Below are 15209 nucleotides of genomic sequence, written 5' to 3'. Positions count from 1 at the left end.
GCCCAGAGCCATGCATAAATCCAGAGTAAAAGACCCAAGCTTAACCTTGTCTGCCAATGAAGCCACAGTTAGCACCTATAAGAGGCGTCTCATGTAGGAGAACTAGTTCTGAAGAACACTTAATGTACTGAAGTATCAATCCTCTTTTTATTCTATTGTTCAGGTTGGTAACATTACACATGAGCATGCAGTATTCATTTGGGCATGTCATTTGTAAGTGCAAGACTGTATTAATAACAAGTAGTTCGGCTACGGCATGCAGTTTCGTTTGATCAACACTAATTCAAACAAAACATTATCATTCCCAGATTCCCACTTTCCCAAACTTCTGATCCTGAAACATCTATTGCCCCTACCTAAATGTCTTGTATCAACTATCCCTCCAATAACAGGAGAGGAATGAACATGTGGATAGCAAAACATCATACCCTCTCGAGCTCCCTTCCATCTGTATACAATCAGCAAAATAAGATTCACACTTATCAGAATATGTTTTCCCACCCAATATTCTGCATCCATTTGACAGTACTCACTGCACTTGCGCGATCGCTTCTCTCCCGGACAAGCTCTGCATTTTTGAAGCAGGTTAGTAGACTCAGGTGCCTCTCCCCAGTTCAGCCTCGAGCTCCTGCGCCTGAACTAGTCACCACCACCTCTACAGCAACGGCTGGCAATCTGATTCTGCCTGTGTTGCCATCGCCTCCTCTCACGTTGTGCTCTTCTCATGTTTGGGGGTGAGGAAATTCACAGAGAGCCACATAGTCCGGGTGGTAGCCCCTCTACCCCCACCCAGTCGCACTCTGCATCTAGATCCTGGAAGAAATGTGCTTTGCTATGAAAATTGACTCTTAGTTATGCAGTAAACATCAGAGCATAGACCAGTTGCTGCTCTATCAACTTCTACTTCACAGCACTGAAGGATCGTCTCTGTTCCTGCACCTACCTAGTTTAGTCTGGGTATACCAAGATCCTATTTTACTCCATCTCTACCTCTCTTTCTATCACAAAGCCTCCTGAGCGGTCTCCCTCGGGAATCCTGGCCATTAACCAATTTGCGAGGAAATGCACAAAGTTAGCACCATTGCTACCCTCCACCACTCCCACCATCCTGATATTTGTTCTATGTGCCCTACCCTCCGCATCTTCCTCACTCTCTGCTAAGTGTTTGGGAGTTTTCTTAATTTCTGTCACAGGATCCTTCAGAGTCTGTAGGGAGACTTCTGAAATTGCTTCCATGACATGGTCCAGCATTATGCTGGTGCTGCCAAATCAAGGAGACATACGGAGGCACCTTGTCAATTCTACCCTCTACAGCCTAGAGAATATTGTCCATTGTTACAACACTGGCATCCACCCCCTCACGGTGGTACGGTCTCTGGGGCCTCTAACAGTATCAAATGTATCCATCTTTGTCTGCTTTGGATGGTGGTTACCTGCTTCTTGACAAAGGTGACTGATGCCCACTGATGTCTCCCAGTAAAAAGCACCACCAAACTATGCTAGCTCACACAGAGAACAGAAAGAAGGAGGGAGGGTCAAAGGGGCAAACACCGAATTTTCAGCAGCTGCAAGTGTTTCCAGCTTCACACTAAGGTGCGAAGAGTTTAAGACTTGGGTGAACTTCAATGAGTCCAGGAATCATGGTTGTCCCAGGCTAGTGGTTTACTCCCACTGGGCCCCCCAAAAAAGGGTGGCACAATTCTAGTGGACTATGATTAGTCTAGTCAAGTGGCTCTGGGCTAGAAGTTCAGTTCGCCCACTGGTCTGTACACAGTTTAACAAGTGGACACCCCAACATTCATCTCAGGGGCTGCATCCTCTAGCACAATTGGCAGGCGGGGAGAGCTGTAGCCATAGGTCCTCAGCCTCAAATTAGGCAAAGAGGACAGGGCGAGACAAGGGGTGTCATCTCAGTGATGTCGTCGCCGGCATCACATCAACATACAGACTCACTGTAACTTTGATACCACCCAAGGCCAGCTTACTCTAAGGGGTCCTTGGGGACGAGTCTCCCAACCCAAACCCACTTACAGTATAGTTGAGGAAAAAGCACCTGCCCTGCACGCAGTAGCAACCAAATGCCTCATTAACACTCGGGAACCCTCCCTCAGGTCTTCTCTCATTATTTAAAGTCTCTATTGGTGGTTACTGTTAAGCTGATACAGCGCTGCTGCTCCTCCCGCCCCACTCCGGTGGCCACCATCTGCAGAAGGCGGCAAGATTGGCTCCCGACAGTCTGAACTCCAGGGCCCACCTCTCCACCATCCACAGATGAAGCATAGGGCCAGCTAACTTGCTGAGTCAGTCACAGCCCAGCACCTGCCCCACAGACCTTGAAACAGGGTCACAGCAGAGCCTCCGCTATCGCCCCGGCTCCAAGAGCGTGGGCTGCAACATACATTTATCCTCATGACAGCATTAGAAGGATTGGAAGCGTTTCCAGGTTGTAAACACATGTTTATGGAAGGGTGTGGCCTAAAGTTGCGTAAATGTTTATTTGCTGCTCCAACCACAATGGAAACATGCAAGCTTTACAAATATTTAAGGGCCTGATGCACAAAGCTTACTGCATGTGTATTTTATATATGCACCTGTAATTTATATAAGCTCCTGGAAAAAGGCAGAAGTTAAGCATGTGTAAAATATGCCCAATTCATAATGCCAGATTAGAGTATGACACCTATTGACATGTGTTTGCGATATGCATGCATTTGTGTGCCTCGGCTGCATAGCACAAGCAGCATACATGATATACACCCGTTTCTGCAAATACAGCAGACGCGTTTGGTAGAGAACCTAACTTACATAATGAATCTGGTGTAAGTGGTGCAAAAACAGTCAAGCCGTGCAGCAATCTATCAAATATTTGGAGGATTTGTGTGGGAAGAGGTGGGATGCGTGTTTGAAACCATTATTTTTAAAAGAACAAATGACACACAAGAAAAAGAATTAACGTTGTTAACATGCTCTAACCCTACTCATATTTATGTAAATCTGTATTTGTAATGAAGACCATATATTTATACATGTAAACTGTGCAGTTAGTATGCTTAAATTAATATACTTTAATTGCTAACAAGTTGAAGTTATGCACGTAAGAAGGGATAAACTGTGCTTTGCGACCTGACCACTCTGAATCACAACAAAACTGCATGTCGACTTCTTCGTAGTATGATACTTCCTTCTGCTGAATTATGTATTACATTCGATGTACAAATGAATAACAAAAACATCGGAGCATTAAATAATTTGTAATTAATAGGGTATTCAAATATTTTATTGATCGTCACTGTTGTCTACATGACATACTGTAAGGTTTAGTAGATAGACAAAGGTATAAGAACAAGCAGTACATTAAATCGTTTCTGAAACCATTTTACCAAACATATTTTTTTCACAGCGAGACCATCACCACCCGTGATCCGGCAAAAATAGGTTACCGTTAATTTTACAGAACACCTGGCAGAAACATGTCATGGTAAAAACTAGCACTTCATTGCTGCTTCCTACAAAACACAGACCTGATCACATCCTGAAGCGAGTAAAGAGGGCACAGTAAAAATCAGAAAAGGCATTTATTTTTCTGGGATAGATGTACTGCGTACACAGTCACTCATTAATATTAAGAACCTTTTATTGTTCAGTGAGACATTGTAAATGTGTGGGATTTTCGATGAAACGAATTAACATCCTCATCTATATAACTGTGTAAGTACTTATTGTATAACTATAAACGTTTAAAGCATCATTGATTCGCATTTATGTCGACTAACATAAGCATGCTCCATACTCCGTGATGTGAATTTGCCAAACTAATTTTCCTCTATGAGTAGGCAATAATTTCTTACTTATGTTTATACAAAATATCCGCATCAGATGATTTTTCTCTTCTTTCGTAATTTATTATCAAAATTACTTTTTTCCTTGGAGAATATGTTGTAGTTATTAGAATGTTCAATACAAATCCCAGTCCTAGTAAAGTCACAAAAGGTGGAACAATGAAAGAAAATGCTGTACATAAAGGCTACTGTGGAAATTGTCACTTTAAAATAAATCTTTGCTGAAAGCAGATACTGACACAGGAAGATTACTTTACAGTGTAGAAGGGGTTACATTTTATAGTCAAAATAAAAATGGAACGTGTTCAATGTATTTTCATATTGCCAGATACAAGAAGGCCCTATTAGCACACAACACAAAACGGTTCTGACCAATGAACTTAAAAATAAAGAAAGAAAACTGACGGGAATCCTTTTGTCTAACCATGCATCCTGGTAGATGTCCTCCCCTGCGTGTATATGGAAATCACTACATTGTAGTCAGTGGGAATGGGGGCGAGTGGAGTTAAATTTAATTAAAATCTGACCAATGGTGCCATTTCAGATCATCCCAAAATAGCAAATAAAACATGTTGTCCTATCCTTCACAGGAAGAGAGGATACATATGTATACAAATTGAGTGAAGTACCTGAATTGTGTGCTTAATCCTAGGAACATAGGCCAACATGCCTAGAATTAAATATTTGTATTCATTAAAGTTTCATTGTGCCTCATACTTTATTTTAATCTGAGTACATTGATTAGGATGCTCTAGCTGTTGGGTAACTTTCCAATGTTGTTATATTGCATAAATGAGCACAGCAGTATTCCACCTACCTTAAGATCAGGGAAAAAAGGTAAGTGTTGATTTTATTTCCGACATTATCCCAAAAATTGTTCCTTTGAGGAGATTTGATGGCATTACTTTCATGGACAGACATGGTAGTCTTGGAAGTATTTCTCTGAAATCTATGCGGCACCAAGATGGGCTTCAATGAGCTCAATGTGCATGTACGACTTTTTTTTCTCATGCTATGCCATAATAATATTTCTCGGGCAGGCTCACTGGCCCTTAGAAATGGATATTTCTACTGTTATAGCCACAGTTTTGTCTTATTCCTTTAGAAATATGTTTGATTTCCTACCAACAACCATTTTATTAACTGTTTTCAGGATAGCCATTGAAATCAAAGCATCATTGTTTTGTGTGTTACCTGGTGTCTAATTAGGCCACCCTTTTGACAGAAGCTCTTCTCGCAGATAGGACAGTGATAAGGTCGATCAACCATGTGTGTTATCTGGTGTCGATTGAGGACGCCTTTCTGACTAAAGCTTCTGTCACACATAGTACACCGATAAGGTCTCTCTCCCGTGTGTGTTCTCTTGTGTACAAAAAGATTGTCCTTCTTCCGGAAGCTTTTCCCGCATTCAGTACATTGGTATGGTCTCACTCCCATATGTTTCCGTTTATGTCTAGTCAGATATTCCTTCTTACTGAATGTTTTCTTGCATTCTGTACAGGAGTATAGAATAAGCTTTTTTTGTAGGTTTGGTTGACATGCTATAAGGTTTGCATGACATAAAGTACTGTCCCAGGGATTAAAGGTCTCTGATGCATGCACCTTTTTGTTTCCGGGATTTGCACGGATTTGTGCTAGATCACTGACACCACTTTCACAATGGGTAGCTTCATCTATTCTTGATTCTTGGCTAAATTCGGACCATAGTGAGGTTCTTGAGTGTGTTCCCTTCTCATAATTAAAAGGAATATCCATGTTTGTCCTTCCAGCAGCAGTTTTATCCAATAATCTTCTAGTATCCTCTACTTTATCTTTGTTTTTCAAGGTTCCATCACCTATTGGACAAAGAAACGAGTCAAGTGAACACTTTCTTTTCAATTAAATAAAGACTAAGCAAGTTATCTGACTAATTATTATTTTCTTTTTTTATATATATTTCTTTGTATTGATGACAGGTTCACACATCTTATACATCATACAAACAGTAGCAATCAAGAGTGTACACATTGCTGACTTTTCTAAAAAAAAACACGGAGCTTGACAACATCTTCAGATAATACATGTTATCAAGTTGACTCGCTGGTCTACAATGGGATATCCCCATATTTCTGCCTCTGGGGCCCGCAAATTTCTCCCCTGCAATTATTAGACTTCTCTCAGATCTGCGACCACTTGTTGGGGCACACTTTTGATTCGTACACCGTTCTCTCTGTCAACATACACCAGTCCAGGTCATTTTTCCATTCTGTGAGGGCTGGTGGACCCGGCTTTCCACACAATCTTGCGATGCTATGTTTTGCAATTGCCATACTAAGTGTCACCCATGTTCTTTCTTTGGTGTTAAGGTCAGTGGGGCCCCATAGATTCAGAAGGCACAGCTTTATATTATAGTCAATCTCACAGCCCATCACTTCTGCCATACATTTCGTAATCTCGGACCAATACACCTGTATATATGTACATTCCCAGAGTGTATGGATAAAGGTGCCCTTCTGAACACAATTTCTCGTACATCTCGGTTCCCTTCTGTAGCCCATCTTCACGATTGCTGAGAAACGCGGCAGTGCCATTATTTTGAACAATGCTGCACGCCCCAATAGAGACAGCGGAAGAGATTCCCAGTGTTTAACATCAGATCTTAAGTCTTTGTAAGGGGGGCAGAAGATTTTGTTCGTAGAAGAGGGGGAGATCCCTCGAAACATGGATCCCCAGGTACCTATAATCTAATTTGGCTTCACTGATATTGATACCCCGCGGCAGTGTAGGTGGTTTGCCGCACAGGACAAATATGATCGACTTGGACCAATTTATGCTATAGCCAGAGCACTTCCCAAAAGCCATAAAGATATTCATCACTTTATTTAGGGAGGCGCTGGGTGACACCAGATATAAAAGTATATCATCAGCATACAATGATACAAGATCCTCCCATTCCTCAGCCCATTTCAGTCCTCTAACAGGATCTTTCCTTATCCACATTGCTAATGGTTCCACATAAAGGGCGAACAGCAGTGGCGAAAGAGGGCAGCCCTGTCTGATTCCTCTCCGTAGTGCGAACATTGGGGATCTTTGGTTATTGACCACTACTTGAGCCAATGGGTTTTTATATAGTAGGTGTATCCAGCTGAGGAAACTTGGGCTAAATCCCAACTCCTTCAAACCTGCGAACATATAGGACCATTCAATCGTTTCAAACGCCATGGCGGCATCCAAGTATACCACCACTGCGTCTTCGTGTATTGTATTCACTCTAGCTATCTAGTTGTCTCAAATTAAGAGTAGTGCTTCTGGCTGGCATAAAGCCGGACTGGTCCAGGTGAACAAATTTGGTAATAAATGGTAGCATGTGGCTAGCCAGTATTTTAGGTAGGATTTTTGCATCCACATTGAGCAGTAATATCGGTCAGTAAGAGGAGCTTTTGTCTTTAGGTTTACCGTTTTTGTGAATCACTACTATGGTTGCTATTCTCTGATTCAACGGGAGAGTTCCCACCACTCTGCTCTCCTGAAACATAGTTGTAAGATAGGGTGTGAGTCTGTTGGGGGCTAGTTTATAAAGTTCAATAGGCAAGCCATTTGGGCCTATTGCCTTGCCCGAGCTCAAGTCTTGTATTGCTTTTTCTACCTCTGGAGCGATCGGCTCTTGCTCCAATTAAATTCAATCTTCATCAGAGAGCACGGGTAGGGAAATAACTTTCAGAAATACCTCTGCGTCCTCTTCCATATAGGTCATTTGGGCACTTCAAATTTGGTCGTAGCAGTTACCAAATATGTTCGCAATTTCTTGCGGCCCAGTGTGCTCGTTATTAAAATCGTCGCTGAGTTCCACCACCACTCTATTAGCTAGCTCTCTTCGGTCCAACCATGCTAATAATTTCCCAGCCTTTATCTCCCACCTCATATATTCTACTGAGAGTTGCCCTGTGTTTTTGCAGTGTCTGTGGCTTGGGCCACATATTCTTTTGCCTTCAATTTAAAGGTGTATCTGACCTCATCTGGGTTGGTTAACGTTAATTGACTTTCCAATTGCAGTATTTCTGCTTCAAGACTTTCCATTACTACCTGCTTTTCTTTCTTGGTGCCTGCAATCAGGGAGACAGCATGGCCCCTGATTACAGTTTTAAAGGCTTCCCATAGTGTCTGCGAAGATTCTACCGAATCTTTATTTTCACTGAAATAAAGATCTATTTCTTTCACTAGCTTTTCTTTTACTGAGGGAACCTTAAGATACCATGGGTTTATTGGGGCCACTCTTCCAATCTGTGGCTACCCCACTTCTATCAGGGCCCAGATAGGAGAGTGATCGGATATTCCCCTCACTAGAGGTCTCACTTTATTTATTTACTTGAGTTTTATATAGCGCTAGCTCGACCCGGAGGTATAGTGACCTGCTCTAGCTGATCCGCTGGTGTGATCAGTCAATTCTGGACATGCTGAGGTGAGAACCTGAATAAAATGTATATTGTTGTTCCATAGGGTGACGCGCCCTCCAAGTATCGATGAGTCCCATTGCTTCCATGAAATTATGTATCTGTGTACATGAAGGCACCACATTTTTAGGGGGCCAGCGATCGAGGCTATTGGATACAATCGAGTTGAAATCTCCTCCCACAAGGAGCCTTCACACTGACACTAAGTTCAATATACGGCCCTCCCATCTCCCCGAGATCGCGACAAATCAACCTAGGTTATCTGTCCAGGTGCGGTCAATTGCCAATTGGAAACTTTTACATACCATTATGTCCACTCCCGAGATCCAGTTCCGAACAAGTGTGCCGCGAGTCGGTAACCCCATCTGGTCAATGCCTTACATGCGTTTCCTAACAAGTGCATCTCCTGGAGTAAAACTACAAGAGGCGAATGTCGCTTGATATATTGTAACACTATGCCTCTCTTTAACCCCAGAGTTTGTTCAGGCCTCTTGCTATCCAAATATTGCTCCGTCAAACATCGTGCATACCATTGCTTTCATCGCCTAGTGCAAAGTGTGTGATCCAAATTGATCCAAGTCCATTGTACCAAGTCATCAGTATTCAAACTAAACATAAAACACAACAAACTTCTCTTATCCCTTTTTCTGTCAGGACATACATCTGAATGCATCATATTCTGTTTCCCATCATCAGTGTTGGAGTGGCTTGCTGACAGATTACCCTCCTCCCTGCTTCCCTGCACTCTGGGCTTGAAACTGCCAATGTCCCCCACAATGCAGAGTGCCTGTCGCCCCATGTATAACTAACTACATGTAGTGTTAGGGGGAGGACCCAGGCTGGAACCCCCCTGTTCCCACCCCACCAATCAATTTGTACTCATGCCACAGTTACTCATCAGTGTTAGTGCCATAGAGCCACTTATCGTTCCGGTGTAATTCAGTCCGGCTGCGGGGTTGAGTCTGCCTGTCCCATCAGCGATGGGTGCCAATCCCCACCATCACCTTTGATGAGGGATTGTTTAGTCCACCTTGCTGCAGAGGTTTTGCGTTCCAGAGGTGCTCTTTTCCTTTTCTTGGATTGTGGTCTCTCGCTGGTCTCTAACCCTCCGACCAATCTGCTGCTGATTCTGGCATTTAAAAAAAAACAGGACCTTCCCTCCTACTCAAACTCTTAGCTTCGCTGGGAATAACATTGAGTATCAAATACCCTTATCACGTAGCGGCCTCTTGACCTCAAGAAAGGTCCTCCTTTTATTCTGGACTGTGACCGTGAAGTCAGGGTAGAAGGTGACCTTGGCGCTTTCAAAGTTAATCGGCGGAGCCTTGCGGGCACTTTGCAAGATGGTATTTCGATCCCTAAAATTTAGAAGTCTCGCCAATAGGGCTCTGGGGGGACCCGGTTTCGGCGTACCTCCTGCAATCGGTGCACTCTTTCTACTGTGAAAAACGTGAATAGGGTCTTTGGTTTCAGGTAGTCACAGATAAGTGTTTCGACAAAGAGGTCTATCACTGGTCCCTCCGCCTTCTCAGGGACCCCCAGTATCCTAATGTTATTTCTACGTCAGCTGCCTTCATCATCATCCAGTAATCTCTCCATTTTCTTACTGGCTACTTGAAGTTCTTTGATTTCAGGATGCATCTGATTTGTCTCACCACTTAACTCTTTAGTGACCACCTCCATGTTTTTACCTTTCTCACTTATATTGTGCATGTCTGCCCTCATCAGTGTTACCTCAGTCATAATAGAGTCCATTCTTGTTTCTAGGGATGTCCATATTCCCATTAAGGCCTCCATAATATCTTTTAGTGATGGGTCACCCCTTTCCGGCCCCATTTCTTCTCCCCCATTACCGTGGATATCTGGTTCGGACTGATTCTGCATTGAAAACGTATCCAGTTTAGTTTGGAGGGTTGCTTTTAATCCTTTATTTCCAGGCATTGTGATCAGTTGACTGATGCTCTTGTGGGGCCCGATCAGTTATTGTATGCTTCCAGGCCTGTGGTCCGTCTGTGGAGTCGTGTTTGCTGCTTAGTTTCTGTCCCCAGGGGTCTCTAGTAACTTCGGTGGTTTGCTCTTTTGACCGTGGCCTTATGTGTTCGGATATGGGCCGCGACTGAGTCCCTCACTGCGATTTCCTGGTCCCTTTTGCGTGGTATTCAGATATGGGTCGCCTGGCTCTCCTGGAGGGACTTACACCTCTACTGTCTGGACCCCGGTAGGACCTGTATATTGGCTCATCTGGTCCATTTCAGGACTTAGGAAAGCGATGGCCTCTTTTATGCTACTTCCGGATGTAGGCGGATTCTCCTTCACTGCTCTCCCCTTGCCTGCTTGCTGTTTTTTCAGGACCATGCACCAGTAGCATTTAAAACTGGTAGTTCCCACCGCCTCACAACACCTCTGCTTAGCAGAGCGACGATCGTTCCCGAGGGTTCCTGCTCGCCTGCTGTTACACGCTGTGGCCTGGGTCCCTGCTCTCTGGCCGCTGCACCCTGCTTCTTTTATTGGCAGCCCTGTCTGACTGCACGCTGTCTGCCTGTTTTTATTATTGTCTGGTGCCTTCTCCTGCTCTGTGTATGTGCCTTGGCCGATCTATTTCTGGTGGGTCTTGCTCCACTGTGCGCACTCACCAGGAGTTACTGGCAGGGTTGCACTGCTCTGACTGCAATGGCGGCTGGTGTTGCTAGCCGTCTGTCTCCCGGCAGTTTCAATTCAGCCCTCCTGCATCACCCACATGGCCTTTGTTTGCCGAACTGATTACGGAGTCTTGTGCCAGGTCCCTCACTGTCCTGCAGTTCCCTCAATCCGTGACCACTGCTCTTGTGCTTTCTGGGTCTTTACGACCCTCGCTGGTGTCTTCTGTGCTGTCGGCCGGGCTATTACTTAAATTTAGGCCAGGATTTTCCTCCTGCATAGGCCTCACCTCCTGGTACCGGCTGATTTCACCCGTTTCTCGCCACTGTTCAGGATTGTCTTTTTCAGGGTATCTAATGTGCATTTGAATCTTGATCCGACATGAGTTTCGGATCTATGACCGATTCATTACGGGCAGAAGCACAGGGAGTCACGGAGCCCTACTGGAGTGCGGCCATCACGAACGGCTCCGAAGCCACGCCCCCACTAATTATTATTTTCAATACAAAACACGTACAAAAGAATACCAAAGCATGATCTATCAATATTTACAGCAAGATGATGATTGGCAAGTTTCACAAGGAAGTTTAGAACACACAGACAGCTTCCAGCTCAGGTGTACAGATGGTACTTAAAGCAAGTAGCAACAGAAGCTGGCTTTGTTTTGTGCATGCACTTCCAATGTGCTCATAATTGATGTGCCTTGTACTGTTGTTCTTCTACAGTGGAAGCTGTACCCCGGTTGTGTGTCTGCCAGAGTTTGGAGCAGGATGCAATTCAACACACACTGAAGCAGGTTGTGCCATTCTCATACCGTGCTATGGCTAGAAGAATAACCGGCTAGATCAGTTATCAATTACAGATCCTGTTTTTGACTTTCCATCTAGCGCCATAGCAGCAGGTAATCAGTTAATCGTACTTTTCTGGTGGACTGCAGGGTTTGAAGATGAGACTAGAAGGAGGTAAAAGAAGGTACAATGGGCATTTGGATTGACATTTGTATTGCACTGATACTAGGAGGACTAGACTGCTTATTGTATAGCTCTATGCCTATCCCGGTGACTGCAAAGAGGCGAAACATAAACGGCCTTAAAAGCCCTTAATCCCAAAAATAAGGCAATATTAACTCACAGTTTGCATTGCTGGCATTCTGTAGTTCGTCAAATTCTTGATAGTCTTCACAATACGCCTCTTCCTCGTGCTTAATACGAAATAAAACCACCTCATGGTCTGTTATAAAAAATAAATACAACTAACGTATTACAAATTTCAGATATACACATAATACCATAGAATACATTTTATAAGGAAAACAGGAATCACCATTCCATTGATATCCAACTACCTAGTCAAGGAGCAGGCATGGACTAAAATGGGTTCTGGTCTCTTGCTCGAGTGTATCAAATGACCTCAAGGAGGAAGCTGACATTGAAATAATTGACCCCGCAGTATGAAATGTATCAAAATGAATACTGCAGCCATGAAGATTTACTCTGCGGCACAAACACACTCACATGTGTATTGATTGGGTTTAATAAATATTGACAAAGAATGAAAAACGATTTGATTGCCAGGTCTGATCTATTCATTTACCCTTATCAGGAGTTTGTAGGCTACATTTTTGAACACAAGAAACATTAAAACATAGTAAGTGACACATAAGTAAACTGGTTTGTAAAGAAATTCAACAGAGGATAACAGATCACAATTTGTCAGGAAGCAGCAATATAATTTCTCTTGAAGATGTTTTTTATGTAGAGACAATTACAATATTTTCCTCTACAGAAAACTTGGGACAGATGGCAAAGAAGGCCCTACCCACAAATGACTGGCAGAAAGTTAACTTTACAGTGCTCTAAGGGGCTAATTTAGAGCTTGGCGGAGAGGGTACTCCATTGCAATAGCCAAACTGAAGGTCGGTCCACTTGATTTACAGACCGGTGGACCTTAAGTAGGTCGGCAATTAAGATTATTTGATCACTGACATACTCCCACAACAGCCGGACAGAGTCGGAGCTTTGCCGTCCTGATTTAGAGTGGATGGTTTAATGGCCAGTTTTCACTGCCCCTTAATGCTAAGTAAAACTTGGCAGTGAAAACTAAAAAGATGACCCCACAATATGGAAGACAACACTTCTTTGTGTGTGTGTGGGGGGGGGGGCAGGAGAGGGGGGCAAGAGTAATTATTTTTGTATTTCCAAAAACAAAATCCTGCTTTGGTATTTTGTTTTTGAAGATACAAAAACATGTTAAAAGTTTGATGGGTAGTACCGCCATTGTTAAGACATGTCTGCTGGACCGGCGTACATCTCTAAATGTGGCAGGCAGAGGTCCCTCGCTATTGTGGGAGTAAAGTACTATGGGGAGAGGAGTTGGCATAACGGCTAGGGCGGTCGACCTCAAATCTGGGGAACTGGGTTCAAGTCTGAGTAATGACGCTGAAAATCCTGTGATTCTGGGCAATTCACTTAATCTCCCTGTGCCTAACAAAAATGAATGTGTCCTCATGTAATGCAACTGGTGCTATGTAAAGCGCTCCGATACCCGATTCGGGTCAAGTTTGCGCTATATAAAACTCTGTAAAAAAACAATACCAACAGATTTACTTCTGTCTACTTGTTGACCTATGTGGGGGATCATAAAAAACTCAAGAACATTTGTAATTTACCTTCACTGGGGTCATTGGTGCTTTCTTGAATTTCTTCTCCAAGATGATCAATAAAAACTGGAACTGGCTTGTCTTCTTTCCTCAAACCAAGGTCATTGCTCACAATAGGTTGTCCTGTAAAACAGATTAAAACGGTCATTTTTCAGAAACTAAAGGAGTGCAGGCTTCATCAATCACAAACTTAAAAACAACATTCTTTAGAACAGGATGTGGCTATTCAAACTTTTCAGTCACAGTGATTTCCTTACATTGACGAGAAGAGCATGCAATTGTGCAAATGTTCAGCTCAGGGCTTTTGATGAACTTTTGGCCGAGGATAGGCGAACCATATAAAAAAGGTTTAGAACATTCAGGACCTATATTCTGTGCAGGGCACATATTCGACACTTCTAGATTTAAAAAAATGAGCTTTGGAATAGGGAAAGGACATACCAATGTATAATTAGACCTTAAGCTTTTGGGATAGAGGGCAATTAGATGCGGGGGGGGGGAGGGGTGGTAGTGTAGAAGGCGAGAATGGGAGGGGATTCAATTATTACATGTTTTCTTTGCCAAAGTAATAATACCGACTTACAAGGCGTTTAAATGGCAATAAAAAATATGGACATTTTTAAAAATGAACTTTTGTCCTATGGAATTATGTGCTTTTTGAACACTAATACCACCTACATACAGCAGTCTCCATGGTAATCTCTCTTTGGTACTTTCGTAGGGCAAATTGTTTCCTGTGGATAAAGAGTTTTACTTTGGAATTATACGGATAAAACAATCTCTTCTTCCATGGGCAGGACTGGCCATTCAGGTACTCTGGAATGTCCCTTAGAAGCTGTAAGTGAGGGTGCTGGTTTCAGAGTAGTACAGAATCTCGTGACTCAACCATGGCCCCATGTCCCCGTTGTAGTCATGGCTTCCTGCAGTTTGAGGCTGGTTTGAATCTTTTTGTAAGGGCTGGTTTTGGATTCCAGTCCAGCCTTGCTTCTTCCTCACCTGTACTGTGGCGACTGGTTGCTTTTCCTGCTTCTGTGTTCCAAGATGTTTGCAGATGAAGTCTGTCATCTCTATTTATACTGAACACAGTACTGGAACTTGTGTCATCTGTTTAAAAAAAATGGCAGAAATACATTTTGTACATGTTCAAATAAAACATTGTATTACTTTTTATACCAAATTATTCTGTCCAATGTCCACGTACTTCTCTCTGGCAATACACCCAAACTTGATTAAGTGCTTTGTGCTGGAGAAGCAACACACAGCACTATCAGACTTACTAACTAATGCAAGTTTACACAAAGTAAAAGCAATACAATTATTAAAGATTTTCTCAGATCAGGCCCATGCCATTCACTTTGTTTGATATATGTTATGAAACAAGAGAACCCAACAATTTGAGAACCTGGGGTAACAATTGTTCGATAAACAACAGTGGTTCAAATAGTCTCATAAGTGTTAAAGGCACCTATGGTCTTAAGCAAATTTGAAGACCAAACCTTCCATAATACAGCAACGGCAAGTATAAAAGAAGGGCACTACAAAGCGTTGTAATGCAATGAATGTATTGGTTGCATAGTGTTGAGACATTTGAGACTAGGTGTGTGAGCCCCTAGTATCTGGTAGGCGAAAGATGGAGTTCCTCAA

General features: G+C 43.0%; 1 protein-coding gene across 2 annotated transcripts in view; it reads right to left on the bottom strand.

Moving 5' to 3' along the window:
• Positions 1-3259: 3259 nt before the first annotated feature.
• The window catches only part of LOC147727720 (uncharacterized), a 155724-nt gene continuing 143774 nt past the window's right edge, over positions 3260-15209 (bottom strand). For both annotated transcript variants that reach the window (XM_086961715.1, XM_086961714.1), the window contains exons 4-7: positions 14562-14669; positions 13575-13688; positions 12038-12136; positions 3260-5674 (exon numbers count right to left, since the gene is read on the bottom strand). In XM_086961715.1, coding sequence (XP_086817841.1) covers positions 5007-5674; positions 12038-12136; positions 13575-13688; positions 14562-14669 — 989 coding nt within the window. In that variant the 3' untranslated portion in view covers positions 3260-5006. The remainder of the gene's footprint in view (positions 5675-12037; positions 12137-13574; positions 13689-14561; positions 14670-15209) is intronic.

Source organism: Lissotriton vulgaris, chromosome 3_1 (genome assembly GCF_964263255.1).
Source record: "Lissotriton vulgaris chromosome 3_1, aLisVul1.2, whole genome shotgun sequence".
NCBI lineage: Eukaryota > Metazoa > Chordata > Amphibia > Caudata > Salamandridae > Lissotriton > Lissotriton vulgaris.
This window is presented reverse-complemented; position numbering and strand designations above follow the sequence as displayed.